The sequence below is a fragment of the Sebastes umbrosus genome, chromosome 12, assembly GCF_015220745.1.
Source record: "Sebastes umbrosus isolate fSebUmb1 chromosome 12, fSebUmb1.pri, whole genome shotgun sequence".
NCBI lineage: Eukaryota > Metazoa > Chordata > Actinopteri > Perciformes > Sebastidae > Sebastes > Sebastes umbrosus.
In genome coordinates this window covers 17,266,205-17,282,742 of record NC_051280.1, presented here as the reverse complement: position 1 = coordinate 17,282,742, position 16,538 = coordinate 17,266,205, and the positions used below count along the sequence as shown (strand labels likewise).

Genomic DNA, 16,538 nt, shown 5'->3' with positions numbered 1-16,538 from the left:
ATGTAAATAACATCAGCTGACAGGAAGTAAACATGGAACCAAACTGTTGCCTAGCAACGTAATTCAGTTGCAATTAGGTTGAAATGCACTAAAACGGAGCGTTTCAGACAGAGGGTAAATACAGGCATATTCAGGCAGACAGTATGAGAAAAAAAAGTTTTTTTTGAACATTACAGCATGTAAACATGTTCTAATAGAAATACAAAATACAAGTATGAACCTGAAAATTAGCATAATATGGGACCTTTAAATGTAAAAACGGCTTGTTATACACAGGCTTGCAAATCTCTCAGCATGACACAGCATCTTTCCTTATGCTGGGGGGAACTCTCCTGTGTTATGTGCAAGATGCAAATGGCAAAATGCAATCGTGGATCTCTAGAATTGAAAGCCCAATACACATGAATGACAAAAGCGACTTCATTTTTCATAGGAAGAATGTCGTCGTGGATATCTGAAATGTTCTTTTTGACTAGGAAGAATTGGAATTACAAATAATTGCATTACATATCCAGTCTAGCTATTAAATGTTAAAACGGCCACTTATATTTTTAAGGATTTAAAGATATCTTAAATTTAGTTTTGACTAGTACAATCAAAATTGTAGATACTGTATCTTGAAATACAATTTCTCCTAGTAAAAATGTTATTGTGGATATCTTTAATCACCATTCTGACTAGTGAGAGTACGATTTTGACTAGGAGAAATGCTATTATGGATATATAAAATGTAATCCCATATAGGAGTGTGGTTTGTTGTTTGCAAATCCCTCAGCATGACACAGCATATTTTCCTTATGCTGGGGGAAACTCTCCCGTGTTATGTGCAAGATGCAAATGGCACAATTTGCATGCCATTTTCCTCATGTCCCTGCCACTGCCCAGGCTCCCAAAGAGTTGTTTTTGTAGAGCTCAGCCATGTTGCTTGGTTTTGTCAGAAGAAATGAACTGTGAGGATGGTGTCAAGGCATCCCCAGCTTCTTGCTGCTAAGCAACGAAAGGGGATTTCCTAATATGGTGAAGCACCCAGTGTTGCTCTCTGCATCGAGGGGTGTGTCCACAACTAGTGGAGCTTCCTGTTTTCTCCTCCACGCTGCATGTGAAAGACTTTCCCCTGCGGTGAGTGCTGTTTGGTTGGATTATAACTGTAACAAAGAATTCAGCTGTTTTATTGTGGTGGGGATTAATCTTGTGCCTGTGTTGTGGCTGTGTTGTGGCTGTGTTGAGCAGCCTGTATAGATGTTGGTTCCATCTACTGCAGCAAATGGATCAGGACTGTTCCACTCTGAGTTTTATAAAGGGGTGTGTGTAGTCTAATAATAATCTGTTGCTAAAGTTGTAGCTCTGCAGCACAATGTTTGTCACGTTAGCCGTGTATATTTAGCCTTGAGGAGCTTTGTGTAGTCGGTGAAACGTCGGTGACGCACCACGTTTGTTGGGGATGTTTTGCGCACCGAGCTCGGTGTGATCAGTGTGCGCTGGGGGGAAAGTCGCTTCACCCTGCTGCTCACTCCCAATTCACAGCAAAGTTTGGCCGTGTGTTGTTGTGAGGATTTGCCACGATCTTCACTGCACACTTCTGCCTTTTTTTCCCTCTCTCTCTCTCACAGGTCTACGGTTTATTCGAAGGCATGCTGGAGAAACTTGAACTAGATGATGATGGTAAGTAATCCACTGCTCTCTCTCTTTTTTTTTAACCCAGTTTAGCTATGGGATGTAAAGGTGACTCCATATAACATCAGGATATCATAGGTATTCCAGATGTTTTTAAGCTAAAAAGATTAAACCAGACCCATGCCTACAGATATCAGAGCCACAGAGATTGAGAGTTGTGTCACAAATTGGAGGGATTTCCTCTTTTACCTGTTTGTTATCATAACAGACTGTTTTTTTCTAAATAAATATGTTTTTAAAAATGAAGACAGATACCTGTGGAATACTGGAGAAACTATCTGGAAAAAAGGCCACTTCCAAAAAGATAAAAAAATAAGTTTTCGCTTGTAATAAATAAAAAAATATATATATCTGCCAATGGAACAAGTGAAAATCCTCTTGGTAAAATTTCTTTAAAATTAGATTTAGTATTTAGGTCTTTCAAGATTAAAAGAGATTTTGAAATTTGCTGGGGAAACTCATGAAGAGCTATATTATATATACATTAGTATTAGGAAATGTTGTGTATCATAATAAGCCTGTAATGCTCAAAAGTAGTATTTTGTCACTAAAGTCTAAAAACAAGTCCCTATATTTCACTGAAATGTTACTTGTTAGGTGATTGTGTCTTACAGTATATTAAGTGTTAAGAGATATTTTTACAAGTAATTAGACAAATGTACTTAAGCATTTTTGCAGTGAGACCCTATTATGGATTTTATCATGTTAATTAAAAGTCATTGTATTGCAGCACATGAGACTGAAACTAACGATTACAAATAATTATTTAAAATGTTTTTGATTGAGTCATCATTCAAAGCAAGAAAAGTAATGATGAATAGCCATCGCAAGTACCCAGACAGACCCCAGAGATATGTTTTCAAAATGCTTATTTGTCTGACCAGCAATCAGTTTTTTCAATTTTGATATACACTTTACATTTGAGGAGCCGGAACAAGCAAATGTATTATATTCATTTCATTTTGTCATTAAACTAATAGATGAATCAACTCGTGGGAAAAAAATACTGTAATCATAAAACTCAGTGAAGTTCCTACAGCACTTTGCTGTCTGTGTTTTTCCACTGTTTCTGTGCTTGTCGGTGCTTAAAGCAGATCTTAATTATCAGTAAGATGGAGCAGTAAAGTGGCTGTAAGTGGTCCAGACCCGTAATGGTTGTTTAGGCTCTCAGTGTGTTTTGTTTCCAGGCTCTCATTATATATTTCCTGTGAGAGTTCTGCTGCCTCTAAAAGTATTTCCCTGCTTTTTGTTCTCACAGCTGCTGAACCTGAGAGTGATATTTACATGCGCTTCATGAAATCCCACAAGTGCTACGACATCGTCCCCACGAGCTCCAAGCTGGTCGTGTTCGACACGGCGCTCCAAGTTAGTACTGTGACAAAATGAAGTTAATTTTGCCTGCGGGGGGATCATTTATATGACATCGAGGTTGCTTGTCTTGAGAACCGAAAGAGGCATTCAGCTGAAGTTAATGTTCAGTAAAATGAGCTGCAGTATTTGCCTCAGAGCAGTTTCTATGAGATGAAATTGTCATAAAGCTGTTAAACAGTAATCCTGGGGAGCTCTGGCCTCTTTGATGTGTAGATCTTCAACCACTGAATCCACTGAAGCTCAGAGTTGAGAGGCCCTCTCTAAAAGAAACGGAAATACTAAAACCAACACAAAGCCATCAAGAGTTTTCACAAAATACATCAAAAGTGTCTCTTCTACTCATGAGAAAGTGACGGAAACAAAGAAAAAGTCATCAGATGATGAGGGCTGCAACCAAAGATTATTTTTGATCAGACATTAATTTGTTAGTTAATTTTTCTTGGCTGAATTGTTTAATCTATGAACTGTCAAGTAAATGGTTATAAATTGTCTTGTTTTGTCTGACCAAAAGTCACACACCTAAAGATAATGAATTTAAAATCATTTAAAACACACAAAAGCAGCAAGTCCTTTATTTAACAACTGAATTGGTTGATCAGAGATGTTGCCGATTAATTTTACGTCAATCAACTAATAGATGAAGTGTTTCAGCTCCGAAAAAGATCATCACATTATTGTTGTGAAGTATTGTGTATAATCTAATTTTTCATTTTGACAGGTTAAGAAAGCGTTCTTCGCCTTGGTGGCCAACGGTGTGCGAGCTGCTCCACTATGGGACACAGAGAAGCAAAGCTTTGTGGGTAAGAACCCCAAAACCACACACAAAATGAACTTCATGACCTTATTTAATGTCTGTATGTATGTTATCACATACTAAAATAACTATTTTATAGTATCTGTAATAGTATTTTAAAGAATCTCGGCTATTAAACTGCCACGTGTTTTCCTAGTTTTCTGCTTTCTAGGTTTGTTTCTGATATTTGTTGCTGTTCAGGTCTAAGTTAAGCACGTTTAACATTGAATTTGAAGTTTTAAAAAGTCGTTAAATCACAAATACTTAAAAGTATTTGGACTAAATAAGAGGAAAAAAAGGCTTCCACACACTTTGACCGAAAGCTTAGCAATTAAATCTTCAATGTGCAAATACCAAGAAAAGACAGAGCTTAGCAATTGAATGTGAATTTTGTTGTGTGAGTGAGGAAAGATGGACTTTAACGTGCAGTCATCGCTAAATGAACACAGAGGAAAGACTGTGTAATAATGCTGCTGGCCGTGTCTCGTGGAGAGCGATGCTATATTGAACATTAGTCATTACAGCGGTCATAAACCATTAAACACAGCAATGACTCCTCTATTGACCAGTGCTCTGAGAGGTTGGAAATTATAGTTAACATAACAAATCACAGCAGACTCTAAAAAATAAACCTTCTGTTAGTAAGAGAGTGTCAAAAGACAAACACCAGCGGCCAATCGGCTTTGTTGTGCTGTTTTTTTTTTCCTGCGTAGCGTTTATTGCGAGTCAGCCTGTGATGAATAATAAATGCCAGGTCAGCGTGAGGATAAAGCGCGGTGGGGGGGGTGTTAGTGATGTGTTGTCTGGACCACTCCCTTGTAAGCGATGTCTCTTTTACCCAATAGCACAATGCCTGCAGGCACAGCGCCGTATGTTGTTTATAGATTCCTGTTTTCATTGCAGGAATGCTGACAATCACAGATTTCATCATCATACTACACAGATACTATAAGTCGCCGATGGTAGGTCCACTTGACAGATAATGTTTGCATTGATCTTGCTCCATTGAGGATTTATTTTTTCTTAAACCAATGTCTTATTTCTTGTATTTCAGGTGCAAATATATGAATTAGAGGAACATAAGCTTGAGACGTGGAGAGGTTAGCATCATGATCATATTTTGTAGCATGCATAATGTAAGATTTTATAAGCTGAATATACTTTAATATTTAATTTCTTACCACAGAGGTTTACCTTCAAGCAACGTTCAAACCTCTGGTCAACATATCACCTGATGCAAGGTACGTTGTCTCACTATGAATAATGAATCTTTCTGTTTTTGCATGTTTTTTGTGTGTGTGGGCATATTGTTATTGTGGTACTTGTAACTGATCATTGTGTTTGTTGTGTTGCAGCCTATTTGACGCCGTGTACACCCTCATCAAAAACAAAATTCACCGCCTGCCTGTCATCGACCCCGTCACAGGGAACGCACTTTATATTCTCACACACAAGAGGATCCTCAAGTTCCTCCAGCTTTTTGTGAGTCCAACACAATCACTGCCAGTCTGTCTATGAATGAGTGTTTAGCTTGTATAGCATTAAATTCTATATGATGGAAAGTTATGATGGTACTTATGCTGGGACTTTGCCATTTGGTCCCCACTTTTATTTGTCTGCTGCCCTCTAGTGGACATTAATAACATGTGCCATTACTTTAAATGAAGTGGGTGGAGAGTGATCACACTCAACATGTCCCTGCCTCATTGTGTGTGTGTGTATTTGTGTTCTCCAGATGTGTGAGATGCCGAAGCCAGCCTTCATGAAGCAGACTCTCGGGGAGCTGGGTATTGGCTCGTACCACGACATCGCTTTCATCCACCCGAACACGCCCATCATCAAAGCACTCAACATTTTTGTGGAGAGACGAGTTTCTGCCCTGCCTGTGGTGGATGAGTCGGGTAAGAGCACGAACGTCAACATTGACAAAGTATAATAATAATGATAAATTGACTTACTTACTTCTTTATGTCCTCTTACAGGCAAAGTTGTGGACATTTACTCCAAGTTTGACGTGATTGTAAGTTGACATTTCTACTGTTTTGGAAGACACAAAATACCAGATATTAGAGGCTAAACTGCTCGGTGATTTATCGTCTCACTTTGCATTTTCATGTTTGTGCGTAGAACTTGGCTGCTGAGAAGACGTACAACAACCTGGACATTACAGTGACGCAGGCTCTCAAACATCGCTCCCAGTACTTCGAAGGGGTCATGAAGTGCCATAAAATGGAAACAATGGAGACCATTGTGGACAGAATAGTCAAAGCTGAAGTGAGATTTATATAAACACATTTAGTTACCCAGAAATAACCTCAGGACTTATGTGAAATCCATCTGTAATTGTGTATTTTGTGCCAGGTGCATCGGTTGGTGGTGGTGGACGAGCGCTCCAGCATCGAGGGCATCGTCTCCCTGTCAGACATCCTCCAGGCTCTGGTACTCAGCCCTGCAGGTATAGATGCTAAGGATTGGTAGCCCCAACTCCCCCCTTCTTATCCTGGACCCTCAGCTCTGTCCCCCACCCCGCCCTCTAACCCTGTCCAGGTAGGAAACGCACCTGAGTGACTCCTGGCTGGTTGTCGCCTGTAGCTGGCTGCAAGGAGGCATGGTGCCTGACGTCCTGGTTGCCTTGCTGGATGCTGCTGTGTGCGGTAGTGCAACCCTGTCTGCCACAAAATTACGTTCCCATACAACTAAACTGCATTCTCAATTACGTTTTGAGGGAAACGTATTTTCTCCCCGATTACAGTCACAGTTTTAACGTGGTTAACATTGATGGCTGGGGCTTGTCTCCATAGAAACCAACAACTTCTCTTTCCACCATTTCCGCCATCAACCATGGATGAAATAAGCACTGCTGCTGCTTTGTACATGTTGTGGAGTCCCACATATGTCAGAAAAACCAAACGCCGTTGTGTCTGGGTTCACAACATCACCCAGCGGCGAGCTGTATTCACATACAGTGCCATAGCACTGACTGTATCTAGCAAGCCACACCTCGCTACTGCGGTATGAACCCAAAATAAACAGATTGTGCTGTGACTTAATTGCAATAAATGGATCAAAATGATGCAGAAATAACTTCATAATAATGCTAATTTGTAAAAATTCATGCTTTGTCAGGTCGGTCCACAAGACGACAAGCAAACAACTTTTAAAATGCTTGTTTCGTGAATGAAGTTCACTCAACACTCAACATAACGTCATCTCGGCATAAATACGGCAGCGACGTTGTAGCTTATACAGAAGTGACGACAGCAAACACAACACGACATCAAAGACAAACGTTATCCGTGCCAAAATATGTTTCCTTCCAAACATAATTGAGAATGCAGTTTAGTTGTACGAGAACGTAATTTTTAAGAGACAGGGCTGAGTAGTGTTGTGTGGATTCTTGGGGGAGGATAAGGAGGCTGCTGTCCTCTGTCCAGACAAGAGACTTCACTGCTGCTGGTTCAAAAGCAAATCCCACGTCTGCTCTCACCAGTGCATTGAAATAAAGGAAGTTGTTTATCATTATACAACAGCTTCATAGTGTGAATAGAGAATAGCAAACTGGTAAACTGTGTCCGTATTTGATAAGGTCATACAGTAATTGCATAGATAGACAGAGGGAAGTCAAGTTGGCCAACACCTCTGTTGACTTCACATGAAGTGCAAAGAAGTAAGCATTTTTACCATCTTCCATGTTAGTTAAGAGCATGTTCAGAGTGGATCATTGGAAAATGTAGTTAATTTATCTACACACAAATTATTTTTTTGGACATATTGGAGATAGTGCACCAAATACCCTAAATGAGAGAAAAGCAAGAAATGTGGTGCGATTTTATTTATTTATTTTTTTAGGAATGAGAATGAAATTCACAAACACTCCACAGCTTTGCAGTTTCATGGATTTAAAGATGAAAGCAAAGCTCAACAACATGAGAGTTGTTGAGAACAAAACTGAACCAAACTTGGTGTCAAAATGAGGTACAATGTATTGAATCATATGGAACTATTCCTTCATGTATTTCTGACTTAAATATCAGAGTCCATAAACTACAATAAAGAGCACAATTACAGTAAACAACACGAATACCAGGCTGAGTTTAAGTAACATTTGGTTTGTTGCCACTTTGCCCCCCTAAAGCTGTCAGTCTGGTGGGATGATATGTTACCCAAACTCAGTCCATGACGCAAGATGAGTCCATCGCTGCTACGTTTAAAAACTGTGAACTAAAAATAAGACATCAGTTTGTCCCATGCAGATGCTTTACGTATTATAAATTCTGCTCATCTATGTTTGGCTTTTAGTAGACGTAATTGCATTTTGCCAGTAGTGAGCTCCACTTTGATGTGAACATGATTTGTATTGATACGCTTGAAAGCAAATAACAGATGCCTGCATAATTTTAGTGATTTCAGTGCTGGAAGTTGCCAAGTGTTGTGGAGGAAACATAACACACAAGCTCTCCACTTTAAAGGATGGGTTCACTGTTTTTCAACCCAGGCTTTATTGAAATGTTTATATCAATTTATAGAACCTCAATTTTGTGAAACTAACAAGTCTGCTGTAATTTCTCACAGGGTCCAAACAAAGTCCAATGTGGCAGTCGTTCAGGGCTTCAAAAAGAATGATACATCTTGTTTCTGTATCCTCACTGAAGTGGGGAGTCATTACGACTTACTAGAAATATCGATTTGTGAAAATGTTTTGGTAGAACATTTAAAAGTGTATCTAACTACAGATTTATTTTATTTTGTTTGAAGGCCTAAATGGTGTTTTTTTTCTTGGGAGAGATCCTGCTGTAGAGTAGCAAGTTTGCCAAAAATCAAGCTGCTGCTGAGGCTGTGTTACTCACAATTATTAATGATGAAAGTGGATGAACATTCAAACAATATTTACGTTAAATGACAGTCATCCTGTGTCCTAACTCTTTCTTCTTTTTCTCCACAGATATCTGTAAGGAGGAGAACCTGGCTGAGTGAGAGGGAGGAAGCATCAGCTGGAGTGGAGACGTGGTGGGAGTAAATGCGTTTGGTGGTTGAGGTGAGGGAGCGCGAGGCTGAGCAGAGCCAGACCCAATGTCCCAGAGACGCCTGCAACTGATGCACTATAGGGGCTTGGAAACCAAAGAGCTAGACAGCTGAATGAAGTGGAGTTCCTGCACTGAGGATTGACTTTCTGGGTGTTTTCTTTTTTGTTTAGTTTGTTTGAACACTGATCAGATGCACACACACACAGTATACTGTATTTATACACACACACACACACACACACATACACAGACATGCATTATGGTCACCTGCCGGGTGAAAGGTGGGACTGGTTCTGATGAATTAGGGCTTCAGTGTTTTGGGTTGTGTAGTTGCGATCATGCTGCTGTCATCAGTTGATTTTTAGTAGCGTTTTGTTGTCGATACTGAACGTCATCACCTCCTGGAGTTTTTGGTGAGAAAGGTGAACATTCACAGATGCAACTTATTGTTTGGAGGCAAAACAATTCACCTACAATGTGGCCGTTTTATGACTGTTGTCGTTTAAAAAGATATTTGCCAGTGCCAAGGTGTAGGGATTGATGCCCAATCTTTATTTGTGCCTTTTGTTGCCCTGACCACACCACTTTAAAACTGACAGTATTTGTGTCCTTTGACTTTTTACTGTCAAATGAGTGCAATTATTAGTTTTTTTTTAAAGATATGAATGTTTGATCCTTCTACATCTAATTCAAAAATGTTTTTTTCCCTTTATTTGGTTGCATTTTCTGTGATTTTAAACCATATCAGAAATGTCAAGAATTTCTGTTAAATAGATCTAATTCTAAAAGAATATACTCTAAATAAAATCAATCATTTTGGCACAAAAACACGCAGTGGTCAGAGGCAAATAAGCTATACATCAATATGGATTATATCAGCCAAGAACTGAGTGAACACTTCTCACTCATTTTACATCAGTTGTCATTTATTGCGACTTAACGATGCAAGACCGGAAAATGTCTTTTTAGATGTTTAAAAAAACATATTTTTTACATTTACTTTCAGTTGTTTTGTGTCGCTTCAGATCATCTGCAAACATGCAAAACAACTCGGTTATCTCAGCTGTAGCTCAACAGGACTCATCTCCATCTTTGACTGTAAATAGGATCGTTTTCGGGAAACGTGTCACATAAAGCTTTATTTTTATGAATGTGTCAACATGTGTAAAGAGACTGCAGTTTTAATGTTATTTTTGTAAATATATTGTGGCAATATGTCCGGTTCAGAGAGACTTTGTATCAGATCAAAATGTACTGTAAACGTGCAAGCATGAGAAACTACACTTCAGCAGTATGAATGTCCTTTGTTTTACTTTTTCTATTTTTCTGGCTGCAGAAAAATAAATGGACACTGAATGTACTTTAAAGCTGTGTTCTTAAGTTTTTATTTAACTGTTTTTTTTCCTGTTTTTTAACTGGTCCAAGGATGTGTTTACAATAGCCAAGTGGTTTCCAACCTTTTTTGTCTGTCATACCCCCACAGCGCCATCAGAGGGTCTCAAATACCCTTCATCATACATACCCCACATGGAATCTGTCGGCCTGTTATATGGTTACTGGTTATTGTGGCAATAAATATGTTAAAGATCAGCCTCAAGGGATTTTTTAATCCAACTTCGCTGTTTATTTTCCTCCCAAACACAAATATGTGGAGATTATTTGATAATATATATTTAAAATAATATGTGGAGTTTTCACAATTTTCAGACATTGACCAATCGATAACAAACGAAGATAAGCGTTACAGCCCTATAATTTGTAGATCTTCTGATGGACATGTTAAGTTAAAATAACTTTTTAAATTGATGTACTAGCACAATGTTTTAACCGAGCACACTTGCGCACATTTGAGTGCTGACATGTTTGTTCAAAAATAATTAGTTATTGCGTTTTCTTCAATTACAGTTGTATAGTAGGATTTAAATTACAATATTTATCATTTATAATATTATATATACATATATTTATATAGAATTATATTTCTATAGAAATATAATATTATATATATATAATATATTTAAAATAATAAAAAATATATATATATATATATCATTTTTAATAATTATTTTCATTACAGTGGAAACGGCTTTTCCGGCTTAAACGGAAAAAGTCAATACAATTTTATTTTCATATAATAAATATGCAAATGCCATATTAGTGATAAATTTGACCCAGACAAACGTGATCACTATAAGAGGTTTCTATTGTATTTTTACAAAGCAATTTTTTAAAATAAATAGGGTGCTACAGGAATGACTCCTAAAACCCGGAAATGAGTTAGCTTTTTAGCACTTCTGGTTCCCTCGTCTGGAAGTCAATGGGTTTTTTGAATGGGTTTTTAGTTAGATGCCTGAAATAAGGTCTGTGGTTAACACAAGCTTAAGAGATTTTAATGTTTAGTTCTACGACATAAAATGTATTAAGAAATACCCAACACGTCAATTAATGTTAGCTTTTTACCTCTGGCGATTGCATTTACACTTCAAAAATCATAAAAATAGTGTTCATTTGTGAAGATTATCTTGCTGAACAAAACTTGTGAGTATCATAAATGTTTGTTTGCCACAGATCATATTTTCTGCAATAATCTAAAACCCAATGGAAAAAATCCCATCGTCTTTTTGTTGAGGGAACCCATGAGGGAACCAGGGCGGTGCTAACTTCCTAGTTGGCTCCAGTGCTCCACCCCCTTTAAAGGTTTGGGCATGTATTTCTGTGTGCACACGGCCCTGCAGTCTCATGCCCTTTAATGGCAATTAGCAAGGTGTTTACCTGCTAATTGTTATCACCTGGCGCAGGTAGCTGCTAATAATTCTCCTTTTAAGAATCTAGCTAAATCTGAGACTTTTCTAAGGAAGTTTCTCAAGAAGAAATTTCAGAAAAAACGTAAGAAGATATTGATGAATATGGGTCATTATTATTATTATTATTATTATTATTATTATTATAAGTGGCTGACGTTATGGAAAGAGTCTCCCACGCCACGAGATGACTCGTTCTGAAATCTCGCGAGGTGAAGATTTCCCGGAAGACAAATGGCGGAAACGCGAGTGCCAGCCGGGCAGAGTTTGTAGTGTTAGTTTAGCGTAGCTTAGTGTTATCTGAAAGATTTTCAATTGTCATGACTGAATATTTAGATGATTTCAACAACGTGGATAAGCTGAGGTGTTCCCCGTGTTTTATTTGAGCCATATGGATGAAGAGCTCCTACAAATTGACGAGCAGAGGAGGGTGAACCAGCTGCTGCAAGGCCGCAAACCTCTGGAGACTGGTGGTGTTCCTGTTCCTGTCGGTGCTGTGACTATCTATGCCCACAGAGGAAGACTTCTGTAAAGAGTGAGACCTATTGCTGAGTGATATTCAGATTTCACAACTAGACTCCTCCTTGAGCGGGACATGGACACAACAACTAACAGACCAAACCAACAAAAGGAGGTAAGGAAAACGCTTTACTTCGCTGTAGGGTCCTTATTGTAATCGACCTGCGGCGAGCTGCCATGCAATGTCTATGAAAAGCTGCGGCGTCCGCTCACAAGCTCAGCGAGCTACAGCCAGCAAAGTGTGGCCAAACAGTACACAGATCCTGTGACTCCTGCGACATGTTGACCGTTGTAACAAAGAATTTCTCCCCCTGAAACACATGAACACACCTCCCGGCCACAGAAAAATGTAATTATTGCAGTGAGCCGCACTTTGCCGGTGCCTTGTATGAATTTGGCAAGCACTTGTAGTGAAGGTAACGTTATAATTTAGTATAGATAGTGGGAGTGTGAAAGAGTGTTAACAATGTGCTGCTGGAGCATAGAATTTATTTATATATATATTCTTTTTTTTTTTTTTAAATTAGATTACTTTTGATCAAACTTTGCTACCGGATATCCTGGAATATATCCAGCGATATCTCGTATATAAAAAGATAAATGCACCGATGGAAAGCTGAACATCTTGCCATAAATGTGTATTGGTTGTCATTCTATCATGAAGGTAAGGGGTTGAAGTTTGACCCGGAAGTGACCATGCTCCTTTTATCTTATTTTATTTTTATTTTTTAAAGGAATATTTAGCGCCTAATTGAAAAATTTGCTGCCATGGCCCTCAGCAGCCAAATTTGCAGCACCCCGATAACCATGTCTTTTCATACTGTATCAAATAAACCTACGACTATTCCTGTTATGAATATTTCACCTTAACTACCCCACTATTATATTGATTTCACGGCTGCTGGCTACAGCGCTCTCCCTCAATACTGGAACAATTTCAAAATGTTTTGTCCCCATTAGTCACTTAGACCCCAAAACATGGGAAAATAGGGCTCAGGTTGAAAAATACAGAAGTTAACCTTAAACTTAACTACAAAAATACTCAGAATTTAGACACACAATGACCCAAAACTATTTTCATAATGGATTATTGTAACAGTTTTGCAGTAAATTCATAATTTTGCGTTTTATGTCATATCAGCCAAAACCCTTTATAAGCAACTCCACAAAACTAATGTGAAAGCATTGTTATGGCCAGTGGTGGAAGAAGTATTAAGACCTTTTACTTAAGTAAAAGTAGCAATACTATAGTGTAAAAATACTTTTTTTTTTTACAAGTAAAAGTCCTGTATTCAAATTCTTAAAAATACAAAAGTATTAGCATCAAAATATACTTAAAGTATTAAAATTAAAAGTACTCATGATACAGAATGGCCTATTTTGGCATAATATATATTATATTATTGAATTATAATGAGTGATGCACCATATGCATCACTCATGCATCACTTTAATGTTGCAGCTGTCAGTACTATCATGTTGTATTTGAACGTTAAAGAGTTTTACTTTACTTCTTAAAGCTTTGAACACATGGTCTGTATGGGTTTGCTGCTGATCACAGACATGATTTGTAGTTGCACCACATGCTTTCCATGTCTTCCTCCCTGCTGATTACCATATTCTGTGAGATTCAGATGCTTGTCTCACACATTTTTTTCATTAGACACACATTTCTAAGAAGACTATCACTAACCATAGACGGGCTGAACAGTCATCACCAAAGCCGTAAGCAGTTGAGCCTTCAGCCCTGGAGCCGTTTCTCTCCGTGGCATGCTGCCCTGAGGATATTTTAGAGCAGGGATAGGCAACCATGTGCCAGAGAAAAGGCTGGTTTTTATTTCAGCTGAACGCTGCAGCAGCTGAAGCTTCATCCTCTATATTTGAAGATGATCTGCTCGGTGAAATCAGCTGTCATTTCCTGTAGATGAGGTAGAAATTTGTTGGCACTGATGATTTAAACCCTGCTGGAGGGTTTTGTGGAGCGGCCACAAGGTGACACTGCAGCACACAGTTCAGGGCTTAAAAACCAGCTTCTAGTTGGTGTAATAAGTAACTCTCTCTCGTTGAATATTTACATTCCAATAAGAGATGAATGATTTCCGAGGGGTGTGTTTTTTTGATCTTATTTTAAGGAAATTGCTAGATTTCAGCAGGAAGTTTTTAATGCGGTAAAGGTTGCGTCTAAATGAGGCGAAGGTGCCGTGAGTGGATCTGATGGACTTCCAAATGAGGGGTAAAACCAGACCAGACTTACTCCAGACAATCTGCTTTGATCTCCCAATCTCCCCTGTGATATCCAGAGCTGGGGAAGCCTCCTCTACACCTTGTAGCCCTAAAGCAGAAGAGGCAGGAGGGCTCCCCCCTCCTCGTCTCACTGCCCATCTCTTTCTTTATACACACACACACACACATTCACCATCCACACCCACACTGGACTCTCTTTTGAAAGTCTTGGGCTTGATTTAAAATTCCTCTTCAGAGCGTGTCATGCATTTTATATGCATGGCGAGTGGGGAGAGAGAGAGAGGAGGGATTGCGTGGGGCTCCAGCCCAAATGAACTTCCCTACGCTGTTGGTCTCCTCAGGGATATATCTACACACACACCACCACCACCACTTTCTTTCACTCCTCTCCCCTCATTTTCTCGCACCCGCACACCCCAACTCTTTCAACATTAGTTTTACTGCATCATGCTTTTCACAAATTCCTACCGAGCAGCAAGAGTGGCGTAGCCTTTGAAGACAAGTGTGATCAGAACAGAGGCAGGGGGTGTAGAAAAAAAAAAAAAAACTGGCCGCAGGGCATTTTGGGTTTTTGCACTCGTGTTTAGCAGGGCATGGAGCAGAAGAGGGAGGCTGACAAGTGCAGTGTTTGGGGACAGCTTTGATGTCTGATGGGGTGCGGCTGCGGCGTCTGCACGGTCCTTCTCAAGGAGACGTTGACACAACCGAGCGTTCATGTACAGTTCGCAGCTGTGGATAGATAACGGATAATCAAAAGAGCACTGTTGATATGCTCTCCATCTTATTGTCTTTCTGTCTTGGAGCTGTCAGGCTATTAAACGGCGTTATGGGTCGCTATAAGCACCATATATGTGGGTCCATAAGGGCCTACGACACTCAATAGTAGGTTTTATCATCTGTTCACATGGTAGATCACCGAAAGAAGGTATAAAGAAATATAGTAACCTCTAGCGACGTATTAATTATGACAGTAGCAGAAGCGGAAGTCAGGCGCTGTATAGACAGCGTGAAACTCCATATGAGGTGGAGGTCGGGGGCGAAGGATGGGACACAAAACACAGGGTTTTCACTAGGGATGCATTGTTCCGACTTTTTCAGTTCCGATAGCGATACCTGGGCTTCGGGTATCGGCCAATACTGAGTACCGATCCGATACCAGTGTTTATATACCAACAACCTGTTAAAACCGTAACAACCCATTTTAATGCAGCAACAAATTGGTCAAAACTTAAAGAGGAATTAACATGGCAGTATATAATGTCTATAGTATATAAACATATAAGTTAATTGAAAAGATCGGCCCCATTGTCACCGATACCCGATCCAGCTATTTGAGCCAGAATCGGCTTGATATCTGGTCCGGTATCGGTGTCGGTGCATTCCTAGTTTTCACCCGGGAGGACGGGGTTCGCATCCCGTGTGAAACCAACAATGTGTAGGTGTCTTTGTGTTCACAAGCGTTAAGTTTCACTTTCACTTTTGAAAACCTTTCCCTAAACATAACTAAGTGGTTTTGTTGCCAAAATCTAAAGAAATTTTAGTCGTGTTGCCCTAAACCTAAGCGTTTTTGTTGCCTAAACTTAAAGAAATTATAGTTTAGTTGCCGTTTCATATAGTTTTACAAAGTGTTAGAACATGTAGCTTTTAAGTTTCGTTTTCACTTACGTACTTTCTCAACATAGTGGGCGTAGTAAGTCCCTAATGACCCGCAACTGCTTATAGCGACCGATAACGCCTATTTAATGTCCTGATAATAGTCGAATCGGGTGCGCTCAGAGACAAAGCTGTGAATCGATAAAAAAAATAAAAAGCAAACGCAACATGAACTTGGACTGCAGTTGCTTGAGAAATCTGGTTTATTAGGAACAATATGATCCCGCTAGCTTATCGTGGATATAGCAGTAAACAACAGAAACACAATTCACTTTTTTTTAAGTGCTACAGGTTTGTGATTATAGACATAAAACAGTACAGCAACCATGGCGCCTACATTCATATATGCACAGAGAATATAAAAATTACAGTATATTGCTGTTGAACTGCTCCTACTCCTGCTCATAAATCACCTTCTCTCTTACACACACATCACTAGGAGGAATATCACACACTGTG

General features: G+C 39.2%; 1 protein-coding gene across 5 annotated transcripts in view; it reads left to right on the top strand.

The window, feature by feature from the left end:
- The window catches only part of LOC119498220 (5'-AMP-activated protein kinase subunit gamma-2-like), a 29,332-nt gene extending 19,103 nt beyond the window's left edge, over positions 1-10,229 (top strand). For 3 of the 5 annotated variants that reach the window (XM_037786866.1, XM_037786865.1, XM_037786867.1), the window contains 12 exons: positions 1,611-1,662; positions 2,933-3,039; positions 3,764-3,845; positions 4,742-4,800; positions 4,893-4,938; positions 5,025-5,079; positions 5,194-5,320; positions 5,574-5,739; positions 5,821-5,858; positions 5,966-6,112; positions 6,200-6,293; positions 8,781-10,229. In XM_037786866.1, the coding sequence (XP_037642794.1) occupies positions 1,611-1,662; positions 2,933-3,039; positions 3,764-3,845; positions 4,742-4,800; positions 4,893-4,938; positions 5,025-5,079; positions 5,194-5,320; positions 5,574-5,739; positions 5,821-5,858; positions 5,966-6,112; positions 6,200-6,293; positions 8,781-8,812 (1,005 nt within the window). In that variant the 3' untranslated portion in view covers positions 8,813-10,229. Of the gene's footprint in view, positions 1-1,098; positions 1,120-1,610; positions 1,663-2,932; positions 3,040-3,763; positions 3,846-4,741; positions 4,801-4,892; positions 4,939-5,024; positions 5,080-5,193; positions 5,321-5,573; positions 5,740-5,820; positions 5,859-5,965; positions 6,113-6,199; positions 6,384-8,777 lie in introns of those variants that run through there. The other 2 variants (XM_037786868.1, XR_005209089.1) reach the window with 2 other exon arrangements.
- Positions 10,230-16,538: the final 6,309 nt, after the last annotated feature.